Below are 22,989 nucleotides of genomic sequence, written 5' to 3'. Positions count from 1 at the left end.
TTTTTCATGTTTGTATGTAAAATGGTTGACTCCACATAATCACTTAGCCCAATAGCATCTCCCTAGTTCCCAGGAAAAAAAAGCACCGGTGTAAGTTTCTTATATCGTGGGGGTTCAATTCTCACTCTCTCCTTTCCCCATCCCCCTGCCTTCCTTGATCGCTGATCGCCCAGCGTAAATAGAAAATTCCTTCATCAGAAAAAGGGAAGAAAAGAAGGAATCTCAAAAATGGATATTAGGCGTGTCATCGAGACACTTGTGCATGTCACTAAATTCAGGACATGAAGTGCTTTAGTTTCTATATTTATGAAGTTCTTTTTTCGTCTGAAACCATATGTTCCATTTAGTCATGATTGATTGATGGTATCTGTTTTCTTTTAAATTCAGGGGCTTGATGGACAATCTGACCCTGAGAGTTTACATGGAGGATGTGAAGTACTCTCAGGAGAGAAGTGGTCAGCTACTAAATGGATGAGGCAAAGACTTGTATCCTAAATTGCTGATATATCTTAAAACATTTTTGTTCTATAGTGTATCTTGATAGGAAAAAAAGAAAGAAAGGGGACTTCAAATATCTTTTTTGTAAAATTAGCAACAAATGAACTAGGAAATACAGTCATATATAGTTTACTCATTGGAGTTATATATGACTAGCAGAATAGGGGAGAGATAGCAAGGGGATTGCTTCTTTGGCCTAATTTTACTGCATATGAAAGGAAAAGGTTGCAAAATTTTCCTGTCATGTCCCTTGTACCATACAAAGAAAGGAAAATTGTTGTTCTTGATTTTTTTCGATTTTCCTTTTATTTTATGTTCCTTCTTCCTTCCTTTCATGTCTAAACACGCTAAAAAACGTTTTAAGATGATATTAAGCGTAGTTAAGATGGGAGTTGGTATTAATCCTTAAGTCGAGTGTCATAAATTTAATTTTTCAAATTGAATGTTTTGTTCTGCTTTAACACAATCGCAAATTACAGAAGTTGTAATTGAAAATGTAATGTTGCAATATCGAAAGGATAATTAGAGTATGGTTTGCGCGTTTGCTCACCGCACTCTGTACTTTATGCTTATAGTCCATAAAAATAAAATAAAAAATGATTGTTACAGCAAATGAACCTATGTGCTCTTTTCTTCTATTTGTAGAGTAACTCAATTTTAAGTATTGAGTGCTTTCACTTGTCTAGGTTACATATGACATTAAAGATATATGTGCAAAATTGACAAACTTCTTTAATATAAAGGGCAATAGCCTCTTAAACCTTAAAGTTGGCATGATTTGTAAGTTAGATATTCTAACTTAGCTGACAAGAGTGGGTTATTCTAATGGTGAGCACCCTCCACTTCCAACAAAGAGGTTGTGACAGAACAAGGTGGGGAGTTCTTGGAGGGAGAGAACCGAGAGTCTATCGGAAACAGCCTCTCTACCTCAGGGTATGGGTAAGGTATGCGTACACACTACCCTTTCCAGACCTCACTAGTGAGATTATACTTGTTGTATATTCTAACTTAGCTAGTGACCAGATAAATACTTCATCTCGGGAGGAAGTGTGTATCACAAATTTGACATGGCAAAGTGAGTATTTTTCACTCAAATTTGCGAGCGTGAAATATATTATTATATTATCACTCAAATTCTAACTTAGCTAGTGACACTTACTCTTCTAACTTACAAATCATATTATAATACCAACTTTAAGGGGCTATTTAGGTATTTGGCCTAAACATATTATTTTATTATCACTCAAATTCTAACTTAGCTAGTGACCAGATAGTCACTTCATCTTCTAACTTACAAAGCATATTATAATACCAACTTTAAGGGGCTATTTAGGTATTTGGCCTAATATAAAAGGCTAAGTTGTGTTTTTTCTATGCAACATTGAACTAAGAACGTGTCCAATACCTAAATAGAGTGGCCTCAACTGGCTACTTTAACTTAATTTCAGGTCAACATCAATCCTTTTACATACTTTTTCGAGTCTCAAAATATTTAGTGTTGATATAGTTAGTTATATGTTGTTGATGTTGGAATCTTCAATAAAACTAGCAACCGTTCAATGAATTATTTTGTATTATTTAAGTCTCAAAACATTCACCTTTTCTAAAATAACAACATTTCAATGAATTATTTTGGTGGTAGGTATTAGGCTATTAGCAACCTGACCCAGAATATCTTTTGGAGCATAATTATCGAAAGAACTTTATGTAAAATACATTTTCAAGTTCTGAACTAGTTGCTAGCCCATGCTAGGCATGATAATTCACTTATATAGTAGTAGTTTTTATGTATGGTCTAACTAATATCATACATGATAGAGTGAGTGGGATGTATATACAAACAGATACACACTTTTAATTTATTGGAATTTTTGTTATGTAAAATTTAAAGAGAGTATTGTTATTCCCGTCAATATTCCTGTATTTGTAAATATTAATTCTGCAAAATATAAGTTAACGTAATGAAACAATAATAATAAATTCGAGCCCACTGAATTCACAGTGTTTCCTTAAGGAATTTAATCCCCTCCTAGTACCCAAGGTAATGGATTATTTCCTCCCAGGATAGAACGAATAACACACTGGTGTAGCGGTACTTCAAACCCCAGTGTTTCGGCGAACACAAAGTTCGGTAGCAAATCACACTTACAGTTGCTTTGTTTGAAGTTAAAAAACAATGCAGAACGAAGGAGTATATACTCAGAAAAACGTATGGAAGTTCTGAGAGGAAGGAATGCAATGTATAGCCAATTTGTTGAGCGAATTGTATGTTGAGTTTTTGGTATATTTCTTCAACATTTGCTGCTCATATATATAGCAGCCAAGAAGGAGTGCAAGACCAAACGTCCACCCTTCATGGTGGAGCAAGCATTACATGTTTGTGGAGCAAGCACTTCATGTTTGTGGAGCAAGCACTTCATGGTGGAAAGACCATTATCCGGCTGCCAAATTATCAATACACGGATTGGAAAATATCCGTTTACAAATACGGATAATCTTACGTTAATATTTACTATTAACAAATAAATTTGGTCCAAAAAATTAATCAATCAATCGATCATTTGTCCAAATCCGAATCCAAATCCGAATCCGAATCCGAATCCGAATCCGAATCCAAAGCCGTAGCCGTAGCCGTAGCCGAAGCCGAGCCGAGCGAGCGACGACGACGACGGCGCGAGGCTTGCTTTCTTCTTAACTCTTTAAGAGCTACAAGAAGAGCAATTATATATATACCCACCAAAAATGTCTTCCACTTCCAATATGGGACAATGTCTCATTGTTAAGAGGGGGAAACTTAAAATTTTACTCAAAATTTTATTTTCCCTCCATTTTCCATTCACCCTCATTTTAAGAATATTACATCTTAAAAATAAAACCTCAACAATCCCCCACATGAATGGGGAATGGCTATATCACGGAAGTATGCATGAAAAAACTGTGTGATTTACAAGCAAGGATTAATTGCATCTGGATAAGTAGGTTTCCCTTTGAACTTTCCGTAGTAAACTTATGTCGGATATACTCGGTCAATCGGTAGATTTGATATCTTTGAACCGTCGATCTTTGGTGTATACCTAGACAACCATAAGTCACACAATCAACCCTTAACCGTCTTTGGTTCTCATTGTTGTGTTCGTTTCAGCCATGAACACCGCCTGGTTTCATAAGTGCGTAGAGAACTGGCCTTACAAAGTTCTCCTTGAAGCGGCTCACACTTCACACTTAAATAGGTGATTCCTAAACGTGTCATCCTGTAGATACACTATTTGATATACCCCGTATCAAATTTAGAAATCATTAAAAAGCCTTAATGCTTTATCCTTGGTACTGAACATTGTCTCATCACGAGAATGGACTAAAATTTTATTTGACAATGTTGAACCGTCATTAATGACTTTGTTTGATCTCTTTGAACCTAGATCTTGGGATCTCCAGTCTTCTAGGTAGAGTTACCGCCACAATGACTTATTCTCGGCCATAGCCCCATTCCTCTTGATGATTTCTCAACTACCTCTCTAGTTAGGCCTTTTGTAAGTGGATCCGACACATTATCACTTGACTTTACATAGTCAATTGTGATAATTCCTCTAGAGAGTAATTGCCTAACGGTTTTATGTCTTCGTCGTATATGACGAGATTTACCGTTATACATGACGCTCCCAGCCCTTCCAATTGCCGCTTGACTATCACAATGTATGCATATTGGTGCCAACGGTTTGGGCCAAAATGGAATGTCTTCCAAGAAATTCCGGAGCCATTCAGCTTCTTCACCGGCTTTATCTAAGGCTATGAATTCAGCCTCCATTGTAGAGCGGGCAATACATGTTTGTTTGGACGACTTCCAAGATACCGCTCCTCCACCAATAGTGAATACATATCCACTCGTGGACTTAGAATCAGTTGAACCGGTGATCCAATTTGCATCACAGTATCCCTCAATCACCGTAGGGAAATTACTGTAGTGCAATTCAAAGTTCTGGGTATGTTCTAAATATCCCAAAACTCGTTTCATTGCCATCCAATGAGATTGGCCTGGATTGCTCGTATATCGACTCAGTTTACTTATAGCACAAGCTATGTCTGGTCGTGTACAATTCATGATATACATTAAGCATCCCAATACACGAGCATAATCCAATTGTGATATGCTTTGGCGTTTGTTCTTTGCTAATGCAAGATTCACGTCAATTGGAGTCTTTGCAACTTTAAAGCCCAAGTGCTTGAATTTTTCAAGTACTGTCTTAATATAATGAGATTGTGACAATGCCAGACCTTGAGGAGTCTTATTGATCTTAATTCCCAGAATTAAATCAGCAGCTCCCAAGTCTTTCATATCAAACTTGCTATTGAGCATACGCTTAGTAGCATTTATGTTGGCAATGTCATTACTCATTATCAACATATCATCCACATATAGGCAAACAATGACTATGTGATTTGGAACATTTTTAATGTACACGCATTTATCACATTCATTTATCTTAAAACCATTTGACAACATTGTTTGGTCAAATTTCGCATGCCATTGTTTGGGTGCTTGTTTTAGTCCGTAAAGAGACTTAACAAGTCTACATACCTTCTTTTCTTTACCTGGAACCACAAACCCTTCAGGTTGTTCCATGTAAATTTCTTCCTCCAACTCTCCATTTAAGAAGGCCGTCTTAACATCCATTTGATGAATTTCAAGACCATACACTGCAGCTAATGCTACTAACATCCGTATGGACGTAATTCTTGTAACTGGAGAGTATGTATCAAAGTAGTCTAGACCTTCTCGTTGTCTATACCCTTTGACTACGAGCCTTGCCTTGAATTTATCAATAGTGCCATCATCTTTGATTTTTCTCTTAAAAATCCATTTAGAACCCAAAGGTTTATTTCCAGGAGGAAGATCAACCAATTCCCATGTATGGTTGTTCAATATGGATTCTATTTCACTATTGACTGCCTCTTTCCAAAACAATGATTCCGAAGAAGTCATAGCTTCTTTAAATGTTTGAGGCTCATTCTCCAATAAGAAAGTCACAAAATCTGGTCCAAATGAAGTAGACGTTCTTTGACGTTTACTACGTCTTGGATTCTCCTGATTACATGTACTTTCTTTTGTTTCTTCCCGAGGTCGTTTAGATCCTTCACCAAACGACTCACATTCCTTTTTATACGGATATATATTTTCAAAAAACTCAGCATTATCTGATTCTATAACCGTATTATTATGAATGTCGGGATTTTCTGATTTATGAACCAGAAATCGATATGCTTTACTATTTGTCGCATATCCTATGAAAACACAATCAACGGTTTTCGGTCCTATCTTTACCCTTTTGGGTTTAGGAACTTGCACTTTTGCCAAACACCCCCACACTTTAAAATAATTCAAGTTGGGCTTCCTTCCTTTCCATTGTTCATAAGGAATGGATTGTGTTTTGCTATGGGGCACTCGATTTAATATTCGATTAGCCGTAAGAATGGCTTCCCCCCACAAGTTCTGTGGCAAACCAGAACTTATCAACAACGCATTCATCATCTCCTTTAATGTGTGATTCTTTCTTTCCGCAATCCCATTAGATTGGGGCGTGTAAGGGGCTATTGTTTGATGAATAATTCCATATTCTAAACATATTTCTTCAAAAGGAGATTCATATTCACCACCCCTATCACTTCTTATCATTTTTACTTTCTTGTTAAGTTGCGTTTCAACTTCATTTTTGTATTGCCTGAATGCGTCTATTGCTTCATCTTTACTATTCAGTAAGTAAACATAGCAATATCGAGTACCATCGTCAATAAAAGTTATGAAATACTTCTTTCCACCGCGAGATGGTATTGACTTCATGTCACAAATATCTGTGTGAATTAAGTCTAAAGGATTTGAATTCCTTTCAACTGACTTATAAGGATGTTTAACATACTTAGATTCCACACATGTTTGACATTTTGATTTTTCGCATTCAAACTTGGGCAGTACTTCCAAGTTAATCATTTTTCGCAAGGTTTTATAATTGACATGACCCAAACGTACATGCCATAAATCATTTGACTCAAGTAAGTAAGAAGAAGCTGAAATATTATTATTATTTTCAACAACCATTACATTTAGGTTGAAAAGGCCCTCGGTGAGGTAACCTTTTCCCACAAATATTTCATTCTTACTAATTACAACCTTGTTGGATACAAAAATGCACTTAAAACCGTGCTTAACAAGAAGTCCAGTAGAGACTAAATTCTTTCTCATTTCGGGAACATGAAGGACATTGTTCAAAGTCATGACCTTGCCAGAAGTCATTTTTAGAAATACCTTCCCATATCCTTCAACTTTTGCTGTTGAAGCATTTCCCATATAAACTGTCTCTCCGGGTTCAGCAAGAGCATAGGTAGCAAAAGCCTCTCTAACTGCACAAACATGGCGAGTGGCTCCTGAATCAAACCACCACAGTTTAGGATTTCCCACCAAGTTACATTCAGAGAGCATGGCACACAAGTTATCAACATCATCATGGTTTACTACCATGTTTGCTTGATCCCTTTTCTTGTCTTTCTTCGGAGCACGACACTCCGTAGATTTGTGTCCGGTTTTCCCACAGTTGTAGCAGTTTCCACTGAACCGCTTCTTGCTTGGGTTGTATTTCGGACCAGAAGCCTTCTTCCTCTTTTTGTTAGCTTCAACAATATTTGCTCCCATTATTGTTGAATTTCCACGGCCTTTCCTTTCAGCAGTTTTATTGTCCTCTTCGATTCTCAACCGAACAATGAGATCTTCAAGGGACATTTCCTTTCGTTTGTGTTTCAAATAATTTTTGAAGTCCTTCCACAACGGAGGCAACTTCTCAATCATTGCTGCTACTTGGAATGCTTCGTTGATTACAAGACCTTCAGCAAGTAGATCATGAATAATCACTTGCAATTCCTGGACTTGAGTAATAACAGACTTGCTATCTATCATTTTGTAGTCCAGAAATTTTGCGGCAACGAATTTCTTCATCCCGGCATCTTCAGTCTTATATTTCTTTTCAAGCGCATTCCACAATTCTTTGGATGTCTCCATGCTACTGTATACATTATACAGATTATCATCCAGTTCGCTAAGAATATAATTCTTGCATAAAAAATCAGAATGCTTCTACGCTTCAATCACGAGAAAGCGTTCATTATCTGGAGTTTTATCCGGCAGATCAGGAACATCTTCCTTGATGAACTTCTGTAGACATAACGTAGTTAAGTAGAAGAACATCTTCTGCTGCCAGCGTTTGAAATCAATCCCGGAAAATTTTTCGGGTTTTTCTGCCGGTGCCAACGCCGGTGTTCGGCTTGTCGTTGCGTTGGCAGTCGCCATCGGAACAGCTTGGTTTTCGTTTTCAGTCATCATCTTTTTCAGAAAAGAATGACACAAACAAACGTTTAATACACGTTTTCAAACTGGAGTAAAAATCACGTAGATTTTAATATCCAACAAAACGCCACGAAGGCTTAACTCTCCAAAACGGGAGTACACAAACCACAAAGGTTTTAGTTTGCAGAATAATAAGAATAACACAAGTACAGAAATAAATATTAAATTCCTTAAGATTGTTATTCCCGTCAATATTCCTGTATTTGTAAATATTAATTCTGCAAAATATAAGTTAACGTAATGAAACAATAATAATAAATTCGAGCCCACTGAATTCACAGTGTTTCCTTAAGGAATTTAATCCCCTCCTAGTACCCAAGGTAATGGATTATTTCCTCCCAGGATAGAACGAATAACACACTGGTGTAGCGGTACTTCAAACCCCAGTGTTTCGGCGAACACAAAGTTCGGTAGCAAATCACACTTACAGTTGCTTTGTTTGAAGTTAAAAAACAATGCAGAACGAAGGAGTATATACTCAGAAAAACGTATGGAAGTTCTGAGAGGAAGGAATGCAATGTATAGCCAATTTGTTGAGCGAATTGTATGTTGAGTTTTTGGTATATTTCTTCAACATTTGCTGCTCATATATATAGCAGCCAAGAAGGAGTGCAAGACCAAACGTCCACCCTTCATGGTGGAGCAAGCATTACATGTTTGTGGAGCAAGCACTTCATGTTTGTGGAGCAAGCACTTCATGGTGGGAAGACCATTATCCGGCTGCCAAATTATCAATACACGGATTGGAAAATATCCGTTTACAAATACGGATAATCTTACGTTAATATTTACTATTAACAAATAAATTTGGTCCAAAAAATTAATCAATCAATCGATCATTTGACCAAATCCAAATCCAAATCCAAATTCGAATCCGAAGCCGAAGCCGTAGCCGTAGCCGAAGCCGAGCCGAGCGAGCGACGACGACGACGGCGCGAGGCTTGCTTTCTTCTTAACTCTTTAAGAGCTACAAGAAGAGCAATTATATATATACCCACCAAAAATGTCTTCCACTTCCAATATGGGACAATGTCTCATTATTAAGAGGGGGAAACTTAAAATTTTACTCAAAATTTTATTTTCCCTCCATTTCCCATTCACCCTCATTTTAAGAATATTACATCTTAAAAAATAAAACCTCAACAATCCCCCACATGAATGGGGAATGGCTATATCACGGAAGTATGCATGAAAAAACTGTGTGATTTACAAGCAAGGATTAATTGCATCTGGATAAGTAGGTTTCCCTTTGAACTTTCCGTAGTAAACTTATGTCGGATATACTCGGTCAATCGGTAGATTTGATATCTTTGAACCGTCGATCTTTGGTGTATACCTAGACAACCATAAGTCACACAATCAACCCTTAACCGTCTTTGGTTCTCATTGTTGTGTTCGTTTCAGCCATGAACACCGCCTGGTTTCATAAGTGCGTAGAGAACTGGCCTTACAAAGTTCTCCTTGAAGCGGCTCACACTTCACACTTAAATAGGTGATTCCTAAACGTGTCATCCTGTAGATACACTATTTGATATACCCCGTATCAAATTTAGAAATCATTAAAAAGCCTTAATGCTTTATCCTTGGTACTGAACATTGTCTCATCACGAGAATGGACTAAAATTTTATTTGACAATGTTGAACCGTCATTAATGACTTTGTTTGATCTCTTTGAACCTAGATCTTGGGATCTCCAGTCTTCTAGGTAGAGTTACCGCCACAATGACTTGTTCTCGGCCATAGCCCCATTCCCCTTGATGATTTCTCAACTACCTCTCTAGTTAGGCCTTTTGTAAGTGGATCCGACACATTATCACTTGACTTTACATAGTCAATTGTGATAATTCCTCTAGAGAGTAATTGCCTAACGGTTTTATGTCTTCGTCGTATATGACGAGATTTACCGTTATACATGACGCTCCCAGCCCTTCCAATTGCCGCTTGACTATCACAATGTATGCATATTGGTGCCAACGGTTTGGGCCAAAATGGAATGTCTTCCAAGAAATTCCGGAGCCATTCAGCTTCTTCACCGGCTTTATCTAAGGCTATGAATTCAGCCTCCATTGTAGAGCGGGCAATACATGTTTGTTTGGACGACTTCCAAGATACCGCTCCTCCACCAATAGTGAATACATATCCACTCGTGGACTTAGAATCAGTTGAACCGGTGATCCAATTTGCATCACAGTATCCCTCAATCACCGCAGGGAAATTACTGTAGTGCAATTCAAAGTTCTGGGTATGTTCTAAATATCCCAAAACTCGTTTCATTGCCATCCAATGAGATTGGCCTGGATTGCTCGTATATCGACTCAGTTTACTTATAGCACAAGCTATGTCTGGTCGTGTACAATTCATGATATACATTAAGCATCCCAATACACGAGCATAATCCAATTGTGATATGCTTTGGCCTTTGTTCTTTGCTAATGCAAGATTCACGTCAATTGGAGTCTTTGCAACTTTAAAGCCCAAGTGCTTGAATTTTTCAAGTACTGTCTTAATATAATGAGATTGTGACAATGCCAGACCTTGAGGAGTCTTATTGATCTTAATTCCCAGAATTAAATCAGCCACTCCCAAGTCTTTCATATCAAACTTGCTATTGAGCATACGCTTAGTAGCATTTATGTTGGCAATGTCATTACTCATTATCAACATATCATCCACATATAGGCAAACAATGACTATGTGATTTGGAACATTTTTAATGTACACGCATTTATCACATTCATTTATCTTAAAACTATTTGACAACATTGTTTGGTCAAATTTCGCATGCCATTGTTTGGGTGCTTGTTTTAGTCCGTAAAGAGACTTAACAAGTCTACATACCTTCTTTTCTTTACCTGGAACCACAAACCCTTCAGGTTGTTCCATGTAAATTTCTTCCTCCAACTCTCCATTTAAGAAGGCCGTCTTAACATCCATTTGATGAATTTTAAGACCATACACTGCAGCTAATGCTACTAACATCCGTATGGACGTAATTCTTGTAACTGGAGAGTATGTATCAAAGTAGTCTAGACCTTCTCGTTGTCTATACCCTTTGACTACGAGCCTTGCCTTGAATTTATCAATAGTGCCATCATCTTTGATTTTTCTCTTAAAAATCCATTTAGAACCCAAAGGTTTATTTCCAGGAGGAAGATCAACCAATTCCCATGTATGGTTGTTCAATATGGATTCTATTTCACTATTGACTGTCTCTTTCCAAAACAATGATTCCGAAGAAGTCATAGCTTCTTTAAATGTTTGAGGCTCATTCTCCAATAAGAAAGTCACAAAATCTGGTCCAAATGAAGTAGACGTTCTTTGACGTTTACTACGTCTTGGATTCTCCTGATTACATGTACTTTCTTTTGTTTCTTCCCGAGGTCATTTAGATCCTTCACTAAACGACTCACATTCCTTTTTATACGGATATATATTTTCAAAAAACTCAGCATTATCTGATTCTATAACCGTATTATTATGAATGTCGGGATTTTCTGATTTATGAACCAGAAATCGATATGCTTTACTATTTGTCGCATATCCTATGAAAACACAATCAACGGTTTTCGGTCCTATCTTTACCCTTTTGGGTTTAGGAACTTGCACTTTTGCCAAACACCCCCACACTTTAAAATAATTCAAGTTGGGCTTCCTTCCTTTCCATTGTTCATAAGGAATGGATTGTGTTTTGCTATGGGGCACTCGATTTAATATTCGATTAGCCGTAAGAATGGCTTCCCCCACAAGTTCTGTGGCAAACCAGAACTTATCAACAACGCATTCATCATCTCCTTTAATGTGCGATTCTTTCTTTCCGCAATCCCATTAGATTGGGGCGTGTAAGGGGCTGTTGTTTGATGAATAATTCCATATTCTAAACATATTTCTTCAAAAGGAGATTCATATTCACCACCCCTATCACTTCTTATCATTTTTACTTTCTTGTTAAGTTGCGTTTCAACTTCATTTTTGTATTGCCTGAATGCGTCTATTGCTTCATCTTTACTATTCAGTAAGTAAACATAGCAATATCGAGTACCATCGTCAATAAAAGTTATGAAATACTTCTTTCCACCGCGAGATGGTATTGACTTCATGTCACAAATATCTGTGTGAATTAAGTCTAAAGGATTTGAATTCCTTTCAACTGACTTATAAGGATGTTTAACATACTTAGATTCCACACATGTTTGACATTTTGATTTTTCGCATTCAAACTTGGGCAGTACTTCCAAGTTAATCATTTTCCGCAAGGTTTTATAATTGACATGACCCAAACGTACATGCCATAAATTATTTGACTCAAGTAAGTAAGAAGAAGCTGAAATATTATTATTATTTTCAACAACCATTACATTTAGGTTGAAAAGGCCCTCGGTGAGGTAACCTTTTCCCACAAATATTTTATTCTTACTAATTACAACCTTGTTGGATACAAAAATGCACTTAAAACCGTGCTTAACAAGAAGTCCAGTAGAGACTAAATTCTTTCTCATTTCGGGAACATGAAGGACATTGTTCAAAGTCATGACCTTGCCAGAAGTCATTTTTAGAAATACCTTCCCATATCCTTCAACTTTTGCTGTTGAAGCATTTCCCATATAAACTGTCTCTCCGGGTTCAGCAAGAGCATAGGTAGCAAAAGCCTCTCTAACTGCACAAACATGGCGAGTGGCTCCTGAATCAAACCACCACAGTTTAGGATTTCCCACCAAGTTACATTCAGAGAGCATGGCACACAAGTTATCAACATCATCATGGTTTACTACCATGTTTGCTTGATCCCTTTTCTTGTCTTTCTTCGGAGCACGACACTCCGTAGATTTGTGTCCGGTTTTCCCACAGTTGTAGCAGTTTCCACTGAACCGCTTCTTGCTTGGGTTGTATTTCGGACCAGAAGCCTTCTTCCTCTTTTTGTTAGCTTCAACAATATTTGCTCCCATTATTGTTGAATTTCCACGGCCTTTCCTTTCAGCAGTTTTATTGTCCTCTTCGATTCTCAACCGAACAATGAGATCTTCAAGGGACATTTCCTTTCGTTTGTGTTTCAAATAATTTTTGAAGTCCTTCCACAACGGAGGCAACTTCTCAATCATTGCTGCTACTTGGAATGCTTCGTTGATTACAAGACCTTCAGCAAGTAGATCATGAATAATCACTTGCAATTCCTGGACTTGAGTAATAACAGACTTGCTATCTATCATTTTGTAGTCCAGAAATTTTGCGGCAACGAATTTCTTCATCCCGGTATCTTCAGTCTTATATTTCTTTTCAAGCGCATTCCACAATTCTTTGGATGTCTCCATGCTACTGTATACATTATACAGATTATCATCCAGTCCGCTAAGAATATAATTCTTGCATAAAAAATTAGAATGCTTCCACGCTTCAATCACGAGAAAGCGTTCATTATCTGGAGTTTTATCCGGCAGATCAGGAACATCTTCCTTGATGAACTTCTGTAGACATAACGTAGTTAAGTAGAAGAACATCTTCTGCTGCCAGCGTTTGAAATCAATCCCGGAAAATTTTCCGGGTTTTTCTGCCGGTGCCAACGCCGGTGTTCGGCTTGTCGTTGCGTTGGCAGTCGCCATCGGAACAGCTTGGTTTTCGTTTTCAGTCATCATCTTTTTCAGAAAAGAATGACACAAACAAACGTTTAATACACGTTTTCAAACTGGAGTAAAAATCACGTAGATTTTAATATCCAACAAAACGCCACGAAGGCTTAACTCTCCAAAACGGGAGTACACAAACCACAAAGGTTTTAGTTTGCAGAATAATAAGAATAACACAAGTACAGAAATAAATATTAAATTCCTTAAGATTGTTATTCCCGTCAATATTCCTGTATTTGTAAATATTAATTCTGCAAAATATAAGTTAACGTAATGAAACAATAATAATAAATTCGAGCCCACTGAATTCACAGTGTTTCCTTAAGGAATTTAATCCCCTCCTAGTACCCAAGGTAATGGATTATTTCCTCCCAGGATAGAACGAATAACACACTGGTGTAGCGGTACTTCAAACCCCAGTGTTTCGGCGAACACAAAGTTCGGTAGCAAATCACACTTACAGTTGCTTTGTTTGAAGTTAAAAAACAATGCAGAACGAAGGAGTATATACTCAGAAAAACGTATGGAAGTTCTGAGAGGAAGGAATGCAATGTATAGCCAATTTGTTGAGCGAATTGTATGTTGAGTTTTTGGTATATTTCTTCAACATTTGCTGCTCATATATATAGCAGCCAAGAAGGAGTGCAAGACCAAACGTCCACCCTTCATGGTGGAGCAAGCATTACATGTTTGTGGAGCAAGCACTTCATGTTTGTGGAGCAAGCACTTCATGGTGGGAAGACCATTATCCGGCTGCCAAATTATCAATACACGGATTGGAAAATATCCGTTTACAAATACGGATAATCTTACGTTAATATTTACTATTAACAAATAAATTTGGTCCAAAAAATTAATCAATCAATCGATCATTTGACCAAATCCAAATCCAAATCCAAATCCAAATCCGAAGCCGAAGCCGTAGCCGTAGCCGAAGCCGAGCCGAGCGAGCGACGACGACGACGGCGCGAGGCTTGCTTTCTTCTTAACTCTTTAAGAGCTACAAGAAGAGCAATTATATATATACCCACCAAAAATGTCTTCCACTTCCAATATGGGACAATGTCTCATTGTTAAGAGGGGAAACTTAAAATTTTACTCAAAATTTTATTTTCCCTCCATTTCCCATTCACCCTCATTTTAAGAATATTACATCTTAAAAAATAAAACCTCAACAATCCCCCACATGAATGGGGAATGGCTATATCACGGAAGTATGCATGAAAAAACTGTGTGATTTACAAGCAAGGATTAATTGCATCTGGATAAGTAGGTTTCCCTTTGAACTTTCCGTAGTAAACTTATGTCGGATATACTCGGTCAATCGGTAGATTTGATATCTTTGAACCGTCGATCTTTGGTGTATACCTAGACAACCATAAGTCACACAATCAACCCTTAACCGTCTTTGGTTCTCATTGTTGTGTTCGTTTCAGCCATGAACACCGCCTGGTTTCATAAGTGCGTAGAGAACTGGCCTTACAAAGTTCTCCTTGAAGCGGCTCACACTTCACACTTAAATAGGTGATTCCTAAACGTGTCATCCTGTAGATACACTATTTGATATACCCCGTATCAAATTTAGAAATCATTAAAAAGCCTTAATGCTTTATCCTTGGTACTGAACATTGTCTCATCACGAGAATGGACTAAAATTTTATTTGACAATGTTGAACCGTCATTAATGACTTTGTTTGATCTCTTTGAATCTAGATCTTGGGATCTCCAGTCTTCTAGGTAGAGTTACCGCCACAATGACTTGTTCTCGGCCATAGCCCCATTCCCCTTGATGATTTCTCAACTACCTCTCTAGTTAGGCCTTTTGTAAGTGGATCCGACACATTATCACTTGACTTTACATAGTCAATTGTGATAATTCCTCTAGAGAGTAATTGCCTAACGGTTTTATGTCTTCGTCGTATATGACGAGATTTACCGTTATACATGACGCTCCCAGCCCTTCCAATTGCCGCTTGACTATCACAATGTATGCATATTGGTGCCAACGGTTTGGGCCAAAATGGAATGTCTTCCAAGAAATTCCGGAGCCATTCAGCTTCTTCACCGGCTTTATCTAAGGCTATGAATTCAGCCTCCATTGTAGAGCGGGCAATACATGTTTGTTTGGACGACTTCCAAGATACCGCTCCTCCACCAATAGTGAATACATATCCACTCGTGGACTTAGAATCAGTTGAACCGGTGATCCAATTTGCATCACAGTATCCCTCAATCACCGCAGGGAAATTATTGTAGTGCAATTCAAAGTTCTGGGTATGTTCTAAATATCCCAAAACTCGTTTCATTGCCATCCAATGAGATTGGCCTGGATTGCTCGTATATCGACTCAGTTTACTTATAGCACAAGCTATGTCTGGTCGTGTACAATTCATGATATACATTAAGCATCCCAATACACGAGCATAATCCAATTGTGATATGCTTTGGCCTTTGTTCTTTGCAAATGCAAGATTCACGTCAATTGGAGTCTTTGCAACTTTAAAGCCCAAGTGCTTGAATTTTTCAAGTACTGTCTTAATATAATGAGATTGTGACAATGCCAGACCTTGAGGAGTCTTATTGATCTTAATTCCCAGAATTAAATCAGCCACTCCCAAGTCTTTCATATCAAACTTGCTATTGAGCATACGCTTAGTAGCATTTATGTTGGCAATGTCATTACTCATTATCAACATATCATCCACATATAGGCAAACAATGACTATGTGATTTGGAACATTTTTAATGTACACGCATTTATCACATTCATTTATCTTAAAACCATTTGACAACATTGTTTGGTCAAATTTCGCATGCCATTGTTTGGGTGCTTGTTTTAGTCCGTAAAGAGACTTAACAAGTCTACATACCTTCTTTTCTTTACCTGGAACCACAAACCCTTTAGGTTGTTCCATGTAAATTTCTTCCTCCAACTCTCCATTTAAGAAGGCCGTCTTAACATCCATTTGATGAATTTCAAGACCATACATTGCAGCTAATGCTACTAACATCCGTATGGACGTAATTCTTGTAACTGGAGAGTATGTATCAAAGTAGTCTAGACCTTCTCGTTGTCTATACCCTTTGACTACGAGCCTTGCCTTGAATTTATCAATAGTGCCATCATCTTTGATTTTTCTCTTAAAAATCCATTTAGAACCCAAAGGTTTATTTCCAGGAGGAAGATCAACCAATTCCCATGTATGGTTGTTCAATATGGATTCTATTTCACTATTGACTGCCTCTTTCCAAAACAATGATTCCGAAGAAGTCATAGCTTCTTTAAATGTTTGAGGCTCATTCTCCAATAAGAAAGTCACAAAATCTGGTCCAAATGAAGTAGACGTTCTTTGACGTTTACTACGTCTTGGATTCTCCTGATTACATGTACTCACTTTTGTTTCTTCCCGAGGTCGTTTAGATCCTTCACCAAACGACTCACATTCCTTTTTATACGGATATATATTTTCAAAAAACTCAGCATTATCTGATTCTATAACCGTATTATTATGAATGTCGGGATTTTCTGATTTATGAACCAGAAATCGATATGCTTTACTATTTGTCGCATATCCTATGAAAACACAATCAATGGTTTTCGGTCCTATCTTTACCCTTTTGGGTTTAGGAACTTGCACTTTTGCCAAACACCCCCACACTTTAAAATAATTCAAGTTGGGCTTCCTTCCTTTCCATTGTTCATAAGGAATGGATTGTGTTTTGCTATGGGGCACTCGATTTAATATTCGATTAGCCGTAAGAATGGCTTCCCCCACAAGTTCTGTGGCAAACCAGAACTTATCAACAACGCATTCATCATCTCCTTTAATGTGCGATTCTTTCTTTCCGCAATCCCATTAGATTGGGGCGTGTAAGGGGCTGTTGTTTGATGAATAATTCCATATTCTAAACATATTTCTTCAAAAGGAGATTCATATTCACCACCCCTATCACTTCTTATCATTTTTACTTTCTTGTTAAGTTGCGTTTCAACTTCATTTTTGTATTGCCTGAATGCGTCTATTGCTTCATCTTTACTATTCAGTAAGTAAACATAGCAATATCGAGTACCATCGTCAATAAAAGTTATGAAATACTTCTTTCCACCGCGAGATGGTATTGACTTCATGTCACAAATATCTGTGTGAATTAAGTCTAAAGGATTTGAATTCCTTTCAACTGACTTATAAGGATGTTTAACATACTTAGATTCCACACATGTTTGACATTTTGATTTTTCGCATTCAAACTTGGGCAGTACTTCCAAGTTAATCATTTTCCGCAAGGTTTTATAATTGACATGACCCAAACGTACATGCCATAAATCATTTGACTCAAGTAAGTAAGAAGAAGCTGAAATATTATTATTATTTTCAACAACCATTACATTTAGGTTGAAAAGGCCCTCGGTGAGGTAACCTTTTCCCACAAATATTTCATTCTTACTAATTACAACCTTGTTGGATACAAAAATGCACTTAAAACCGTGCTTAACAAGAAGTCCAGTAGAGACTAAATTCTTTCTCATTTCGGGAACATGAAGGACATTGTTCAAAGTCATGACCTTGCCAGAAGTCATTTTTAGAAATACCTTCCCATATCCTTCAACTTTTGCTGTTGAAGCATTTCCCATATAAACTGTCTCTCCGGGTTCAGCAAGAGCATAGGTAGCAAAAGCCTCTCTAACTGCACAAACATGGCGAGTGGCTCCTGAATCAAACCACCACAGTTTAGGATTTCCCACCAAGTTACATTCAGAGAGCATGGCACACAAGTTATCAACATCATCATGGTTTACTACCATGTTTGCTTGATCCCTTTTCTTGTCTTTCTTCGGAGCACGACACTCCGTAGATTTGTGTCCGGTTTTCCCACAGTTGTAGCAGTTTCCACTGAACCGCTTCTTGCTTGGGTTGTATTTCGGACCAGAAGCCTTCTTCCTCTTTTTGTTAGCTTCAACAATATTTGCTCCCATTATTGTTGAATTTCCACGGCCTTTCCTTTCAGCAGTTTTATTGTCCTCTTCGATTCTCAACCGAACAATGAGATCTTCAAGGGACATTTCCTTTCGTTTGTGTTTCAAATAATTTTTGAAGTCCTTCCACAACGGAGGCAACTTCTCAATCATTGCTGCTACTTGGAATGCTTCGTTGATTACAAGACCTTCAGCAAGTAGATCATGAATAATCACTTGCAATTCCTGGACTTGAGTAATAACAGACTTGCTATCTATCATTTTGTAGTCCAGAAATTTTGCGGCAACGAATTTCTTCATCCCGGTATCTTCAGTCTTATATTTCTTTTCAAGCGCATTCCACAATTCTTTGGATGTCTCCATGCTACTGTATACATTATACAGATTATCATCCAGTCCGCTAAGAATATAATTCTTGCATAAAAAATTAGAATGCTTCCACGCTTCAATCACGAGAAAGCGTTCATTATCTGGAGTTTTATCCGGCAGATCAGGAACATCTTCCTTGATGAACTTCTGTAGACATAACGTAGTTAAGTAGAAGAACATCTTCTGCTGCCAGCATTTGAAATCAATCCCGGAAAATTTTCCGGGTTTTTCTGCCGGTGCCAACGCCGGTGTTCGGCTTGTCGTTGCGTTGGCAGTCGCCATCGGAACAGCTTGGTTTTCGTTTTCAGTCATCATCTTTTTCAGAAAAGAATGACACAAACAAACGTTTAATACACGTTTTCAAACTGGAGTAAAAATCACGTAGATTTTAATATCCAACAAAACGCCACGAAGGCTTAACTCTCCAAAACGGGAGTACACAAACCACAAAGGTTTTAGTTTGCAGAATAATAAGAATAACACAAGTACAGAAATAAATATTAAATTCCTTAAGATTGTTATTCCCGTCAATATTCCTGTATTTGTAAATATTAATTCTGCAAAATATAAGTTAACGTAATGAAACAATAATAATAAATTCGAGCCCACTGAATTCACAGTGTTTCCTTAAGGAATTTAATCCCCTCCTAGTACCCAAGGTAATGGATTATTTCCTCCCAGGATAGAACGAATAACACACTGGTGTAGCGGTACTTCAAACCCCAGTGTTTCGGCGAACACAAAGTTCGGTAGCAAATCACACTTACAGTTGCTTTGTTTGAAGTTAAAAAACAATGCAGAACGAAGGAGTATATACTCAGAAAAACGTATGGAAGTTCTGAGAGGAAGGAATGCAATGTATAGCCAATTTGTTGAGCGAATTGTATGTTGAGTTTTTGGTATATTTCTTCAACATTTGCTGCTCATATATATAGCAGCCAAGAAGGAGTGCAAGACCAAACGTCCACCCTTCATGGTGGAGCAAGCATTACATGTTTGTGGAGCAAGCACTTCATATTTGTGGAGCAAGCACTTCATGGTGGGAAGACCATTATCCGGCTGCCAAATTATCAATACACGGATTGGAAAATATTCGTTTACAAATACGGATAATCTTACGTTAATATTTACTATTAACAAATAAATTTGGTCCAAAAAATTAATCAATCAATCGATCATTTGACCAAATCCAAATCCAAATCCAAATCCAAATCCGAAGCCGAAGCCGTAGCCGTAGCCGAAGCCGAGCCGAGCGAGCGACGACGACGACGGCGCGAGGCTTGCTTTCTTCTTAACTCTTTAAGAGCTACAAGAAGAGCAATTATATATATACCCACCAAAAATGTCTTCCACTTCCAATATGGGACAATGTCTCATTGTTAAGAGGGGGAAACTTAAAATTTTACTCAAAATTTTATTTTCCCTCCATTTCCCATTCACCCTCATTTTAAGAATATTACATCTTAAAAAATAAAACCTCAACAATCCCCCACATGAATGGGGAATGGCTATATCACGGAAGTATGCATGAAAAAACTGTGTGATTTACAAGCAAGGATTAATTGCATCTGGATAAGTAGGTTTCCCTTTGAACTTTCCGTAGTAAACTTATGTCGGATATACTCGGTCAATCGGTAGATTTGATATCTTTGAACCGTCGATCTTTGGTGTATACCTAGACAACCATAAGTCACACAATCAACCCTTAACCGTCTTTGGTTCTCATTGTTGTGTTCGTTTCAGCCATGAACACCGCCTGGTTTCATAAGTGCGTAGAGAACTGGCCTTACAAAGTTCTCCTTGAAGCGGCTCACACTTCACACTTAAATAGGTGATTCCTAAATGTGTCATCCTGTAGATACACTATTTGATATACCCCGTATCAAATTTAGAAATCATTAAAAAGCCTTAATGCTTTATCCTTGGTACTGAACATTGTCTCATCACGAGAATGGACTAAAATTTTATTTGACAATGTTGAACCGTCCTTAATGACTTTGTTTGATCTCTTTGAACCTAGATCTTGGGATCTCCAGTCTTCTAGGTAGAGTTACCGCCACAATGACTTGTTCTCGGCCATAGCCCCATTCCCCTTGATGATTTCTCAACTACCTCTCTAGTTAGGCCTTTTGTAAGTGGATCCGACACATTATCACTTGACTTTACATAGTCAATTGTGATAATTCCTCTAGAGAGTAATTGCCTAACGGTTTTATGTCTTCGTCGTATATGACGAGATTTACCGTTATACATGACGCTCCCAGCCCTTCCAATTGCCGCTTGACTATCACAATGTATGCATATTGGTGCCAACGGTTTGGGCCAAAATGGAATGTCTTCCAAGAAATTCCGGAGCCATTCAGCTTCTTCACCGGCTTTATCTAAGGCTATGAATTCAGCCTTCATTGTAGAGCGGGCAATACATGTTTGTTTGGACGACTTCCAAGATACCGCTCCTCCACCAATAGTGAATACATATCCACTCGTGGACTTAGAATCAGTTGAACCGGTGATCCAATTTGCATCACAGTATCCCTCAATCACCGCAGGGAAATTACCGTAGTGCAATTCAAAGTTCTGGGTATGTAGCCGTAGCCGTAGCCGTAGCCGTAGCCGAAGCCGAGCCGAGCGAGCGACGACGACGGCGCGAGGCTTGCTTTCTTCTTAACTCTTTAAGAGCTACAAGAAGAGCAATTATATATATACCCACCAAAAATGTCTTCCACTTCCAATATGGGATAATGTCTCATTGTTAAGAGGGGGAAACTTAAAATTTTACTCAAAATTTCATTTTCCCTCCATTTCCCATTCACCCTCATTTTAAGAATATTACATCTTAAAATAAAACCTCAACAATCCCCCACATGAATGGGGAATGGCTATATCACGGAAGTATGCATGAAAAACTGTGTGATTTACAAGCAAGGATTAATTGCATCTGGATAAAGCAAGAAAACATCCAATAATCCAAACCAACTTTTGATTAAAAAGAAATTGTTTTACACCTAAAGAGTATAGATTGTAAAGTAATAATCCTGAAACTCAAAGCAATGGATGCCAAAATGCCGACAGTCATATAAAACTATAGGCAACTGTTTCATTTAAAAATTCATGTTGACCGCTAAAAAGAGAGGAAGGAAAGCACTGAATAGTGTGTCTATGTTCATCAGATTTAAGTGATTACTTGTTCAATGCTATGTCACAGAATTTCTAGGCATTGTGCACAGCGTTTTAAAAAGCGTTTTCGGGGCAAGCCCCAGAGCGAGCCCTAGGGCGCGGCGCACCAAAAATTTTCCGAGGCGATGGTGGGGACGAAAGTCTCAAGAGGCGTACGTACGTCTAGCAATTCGGGGTGTACGTCTCGGCGTTGAGGCGCGTGTTTGTAGTGAGGCGTAAGCCCCAGAGACTTTTTCAAATTAACACAAAATTTATTGAATAAGTCCTTCATATAATCCCCAAATTCTCAAAAGTTAATTATTCAAAAGTTTTAAAAAGGAACTGAAACATTAAATTTAAAATTCAAGACCTTTTTTATTGATAGAAACCCTAATTTATGGTCTTTGCCAATTCTTTATCTTGTCCGCTAGTCTGCTACTATCTCCCAAAAGCAACGAATAGTCATTTTTTTTTTTGCAAATACAAAGAGAACTCCATTCTCCTTATTCTCTTTCATAGTAGTAAATTCAAAGTTTAATATATAGTTTACTCATTGGAGTTATATATGACTAGCAGAATAGGGGAGAGATAGCAAGGGAGATTGCTTCTTTGGCCTAATTTTACTGCATATGAAAGGAAAAGGTTGCAAAATTTTCCTGTCATGTCCCTTGTACCATACAAAGAAAGGAAAATTGTTGTTCTTGATTTTTTTCGATTTTCCTTTTATTTTATGTTCCTTCTTCCTTCCTTTCATGTCTAAACACGCTAAAAAACGTTTTAAGATGATATTAAGCGTAGTTAAGATGGGAGTTAGTATTAATCCTTAAGTCGAGTGTCATAAATTTATTTTTTCAAATTGAATGTTTTGTTCTGCTTTAACACAATCACAAATTACAGAAGTTGTAATTGAAAATGTAGTGTTCAATATGGAAAGGATAATTAGAGTATGGTTTGCTCGTTTGCTCACCGCACTCTGTACTTTA

At 37.7% G+C, this 22,989-nt stretch overlaps 1 protein-coding gene across 1 annotated transcript in view; it reads left to right on the top strand.

The window, feature by feature from the left end:
• LOC142167896 (prolyl 4-hydroxylase 1-like) overlaps positions 1–787 on the top strand; it is a 30,077-nt gene extending 29,290 nt beyond the window's left edge. Inside the window, exon 12 of the mRNA XM_075228323.1 lies at positions 388–787. Coding sequence (XP_075084424.1) covers positions 388–495 — 108 coding nt within the window. The 3' untranslated portion in view covers positions 496–787. The remainder of the gene's footprint in view (positions 1–387) is intronic.
• The last annotated feature ends 22,202 nt before the right edge of the window (positions 788–22,989 follow it).

Source organism: Nicotiana tabacum, chromosome 13 (genome assembly GCF_000715075.1).
Source record: "Nicotiana tabacum cultivar K326 chromosome 13, ASM71507v2, whole genome shotgun sequence".
Lineage (NCBI taxonomy): Eukaryota > Viridiplantae > Streptophyta > Magnoliopsida > Solanales > Solanaceae > Nicotiana > Nicotiana tabacum.
Note: the sequence above shows the minus strand (reverse complement) of the source record. Positions and strands in the feature narration are given on the sequence as shown.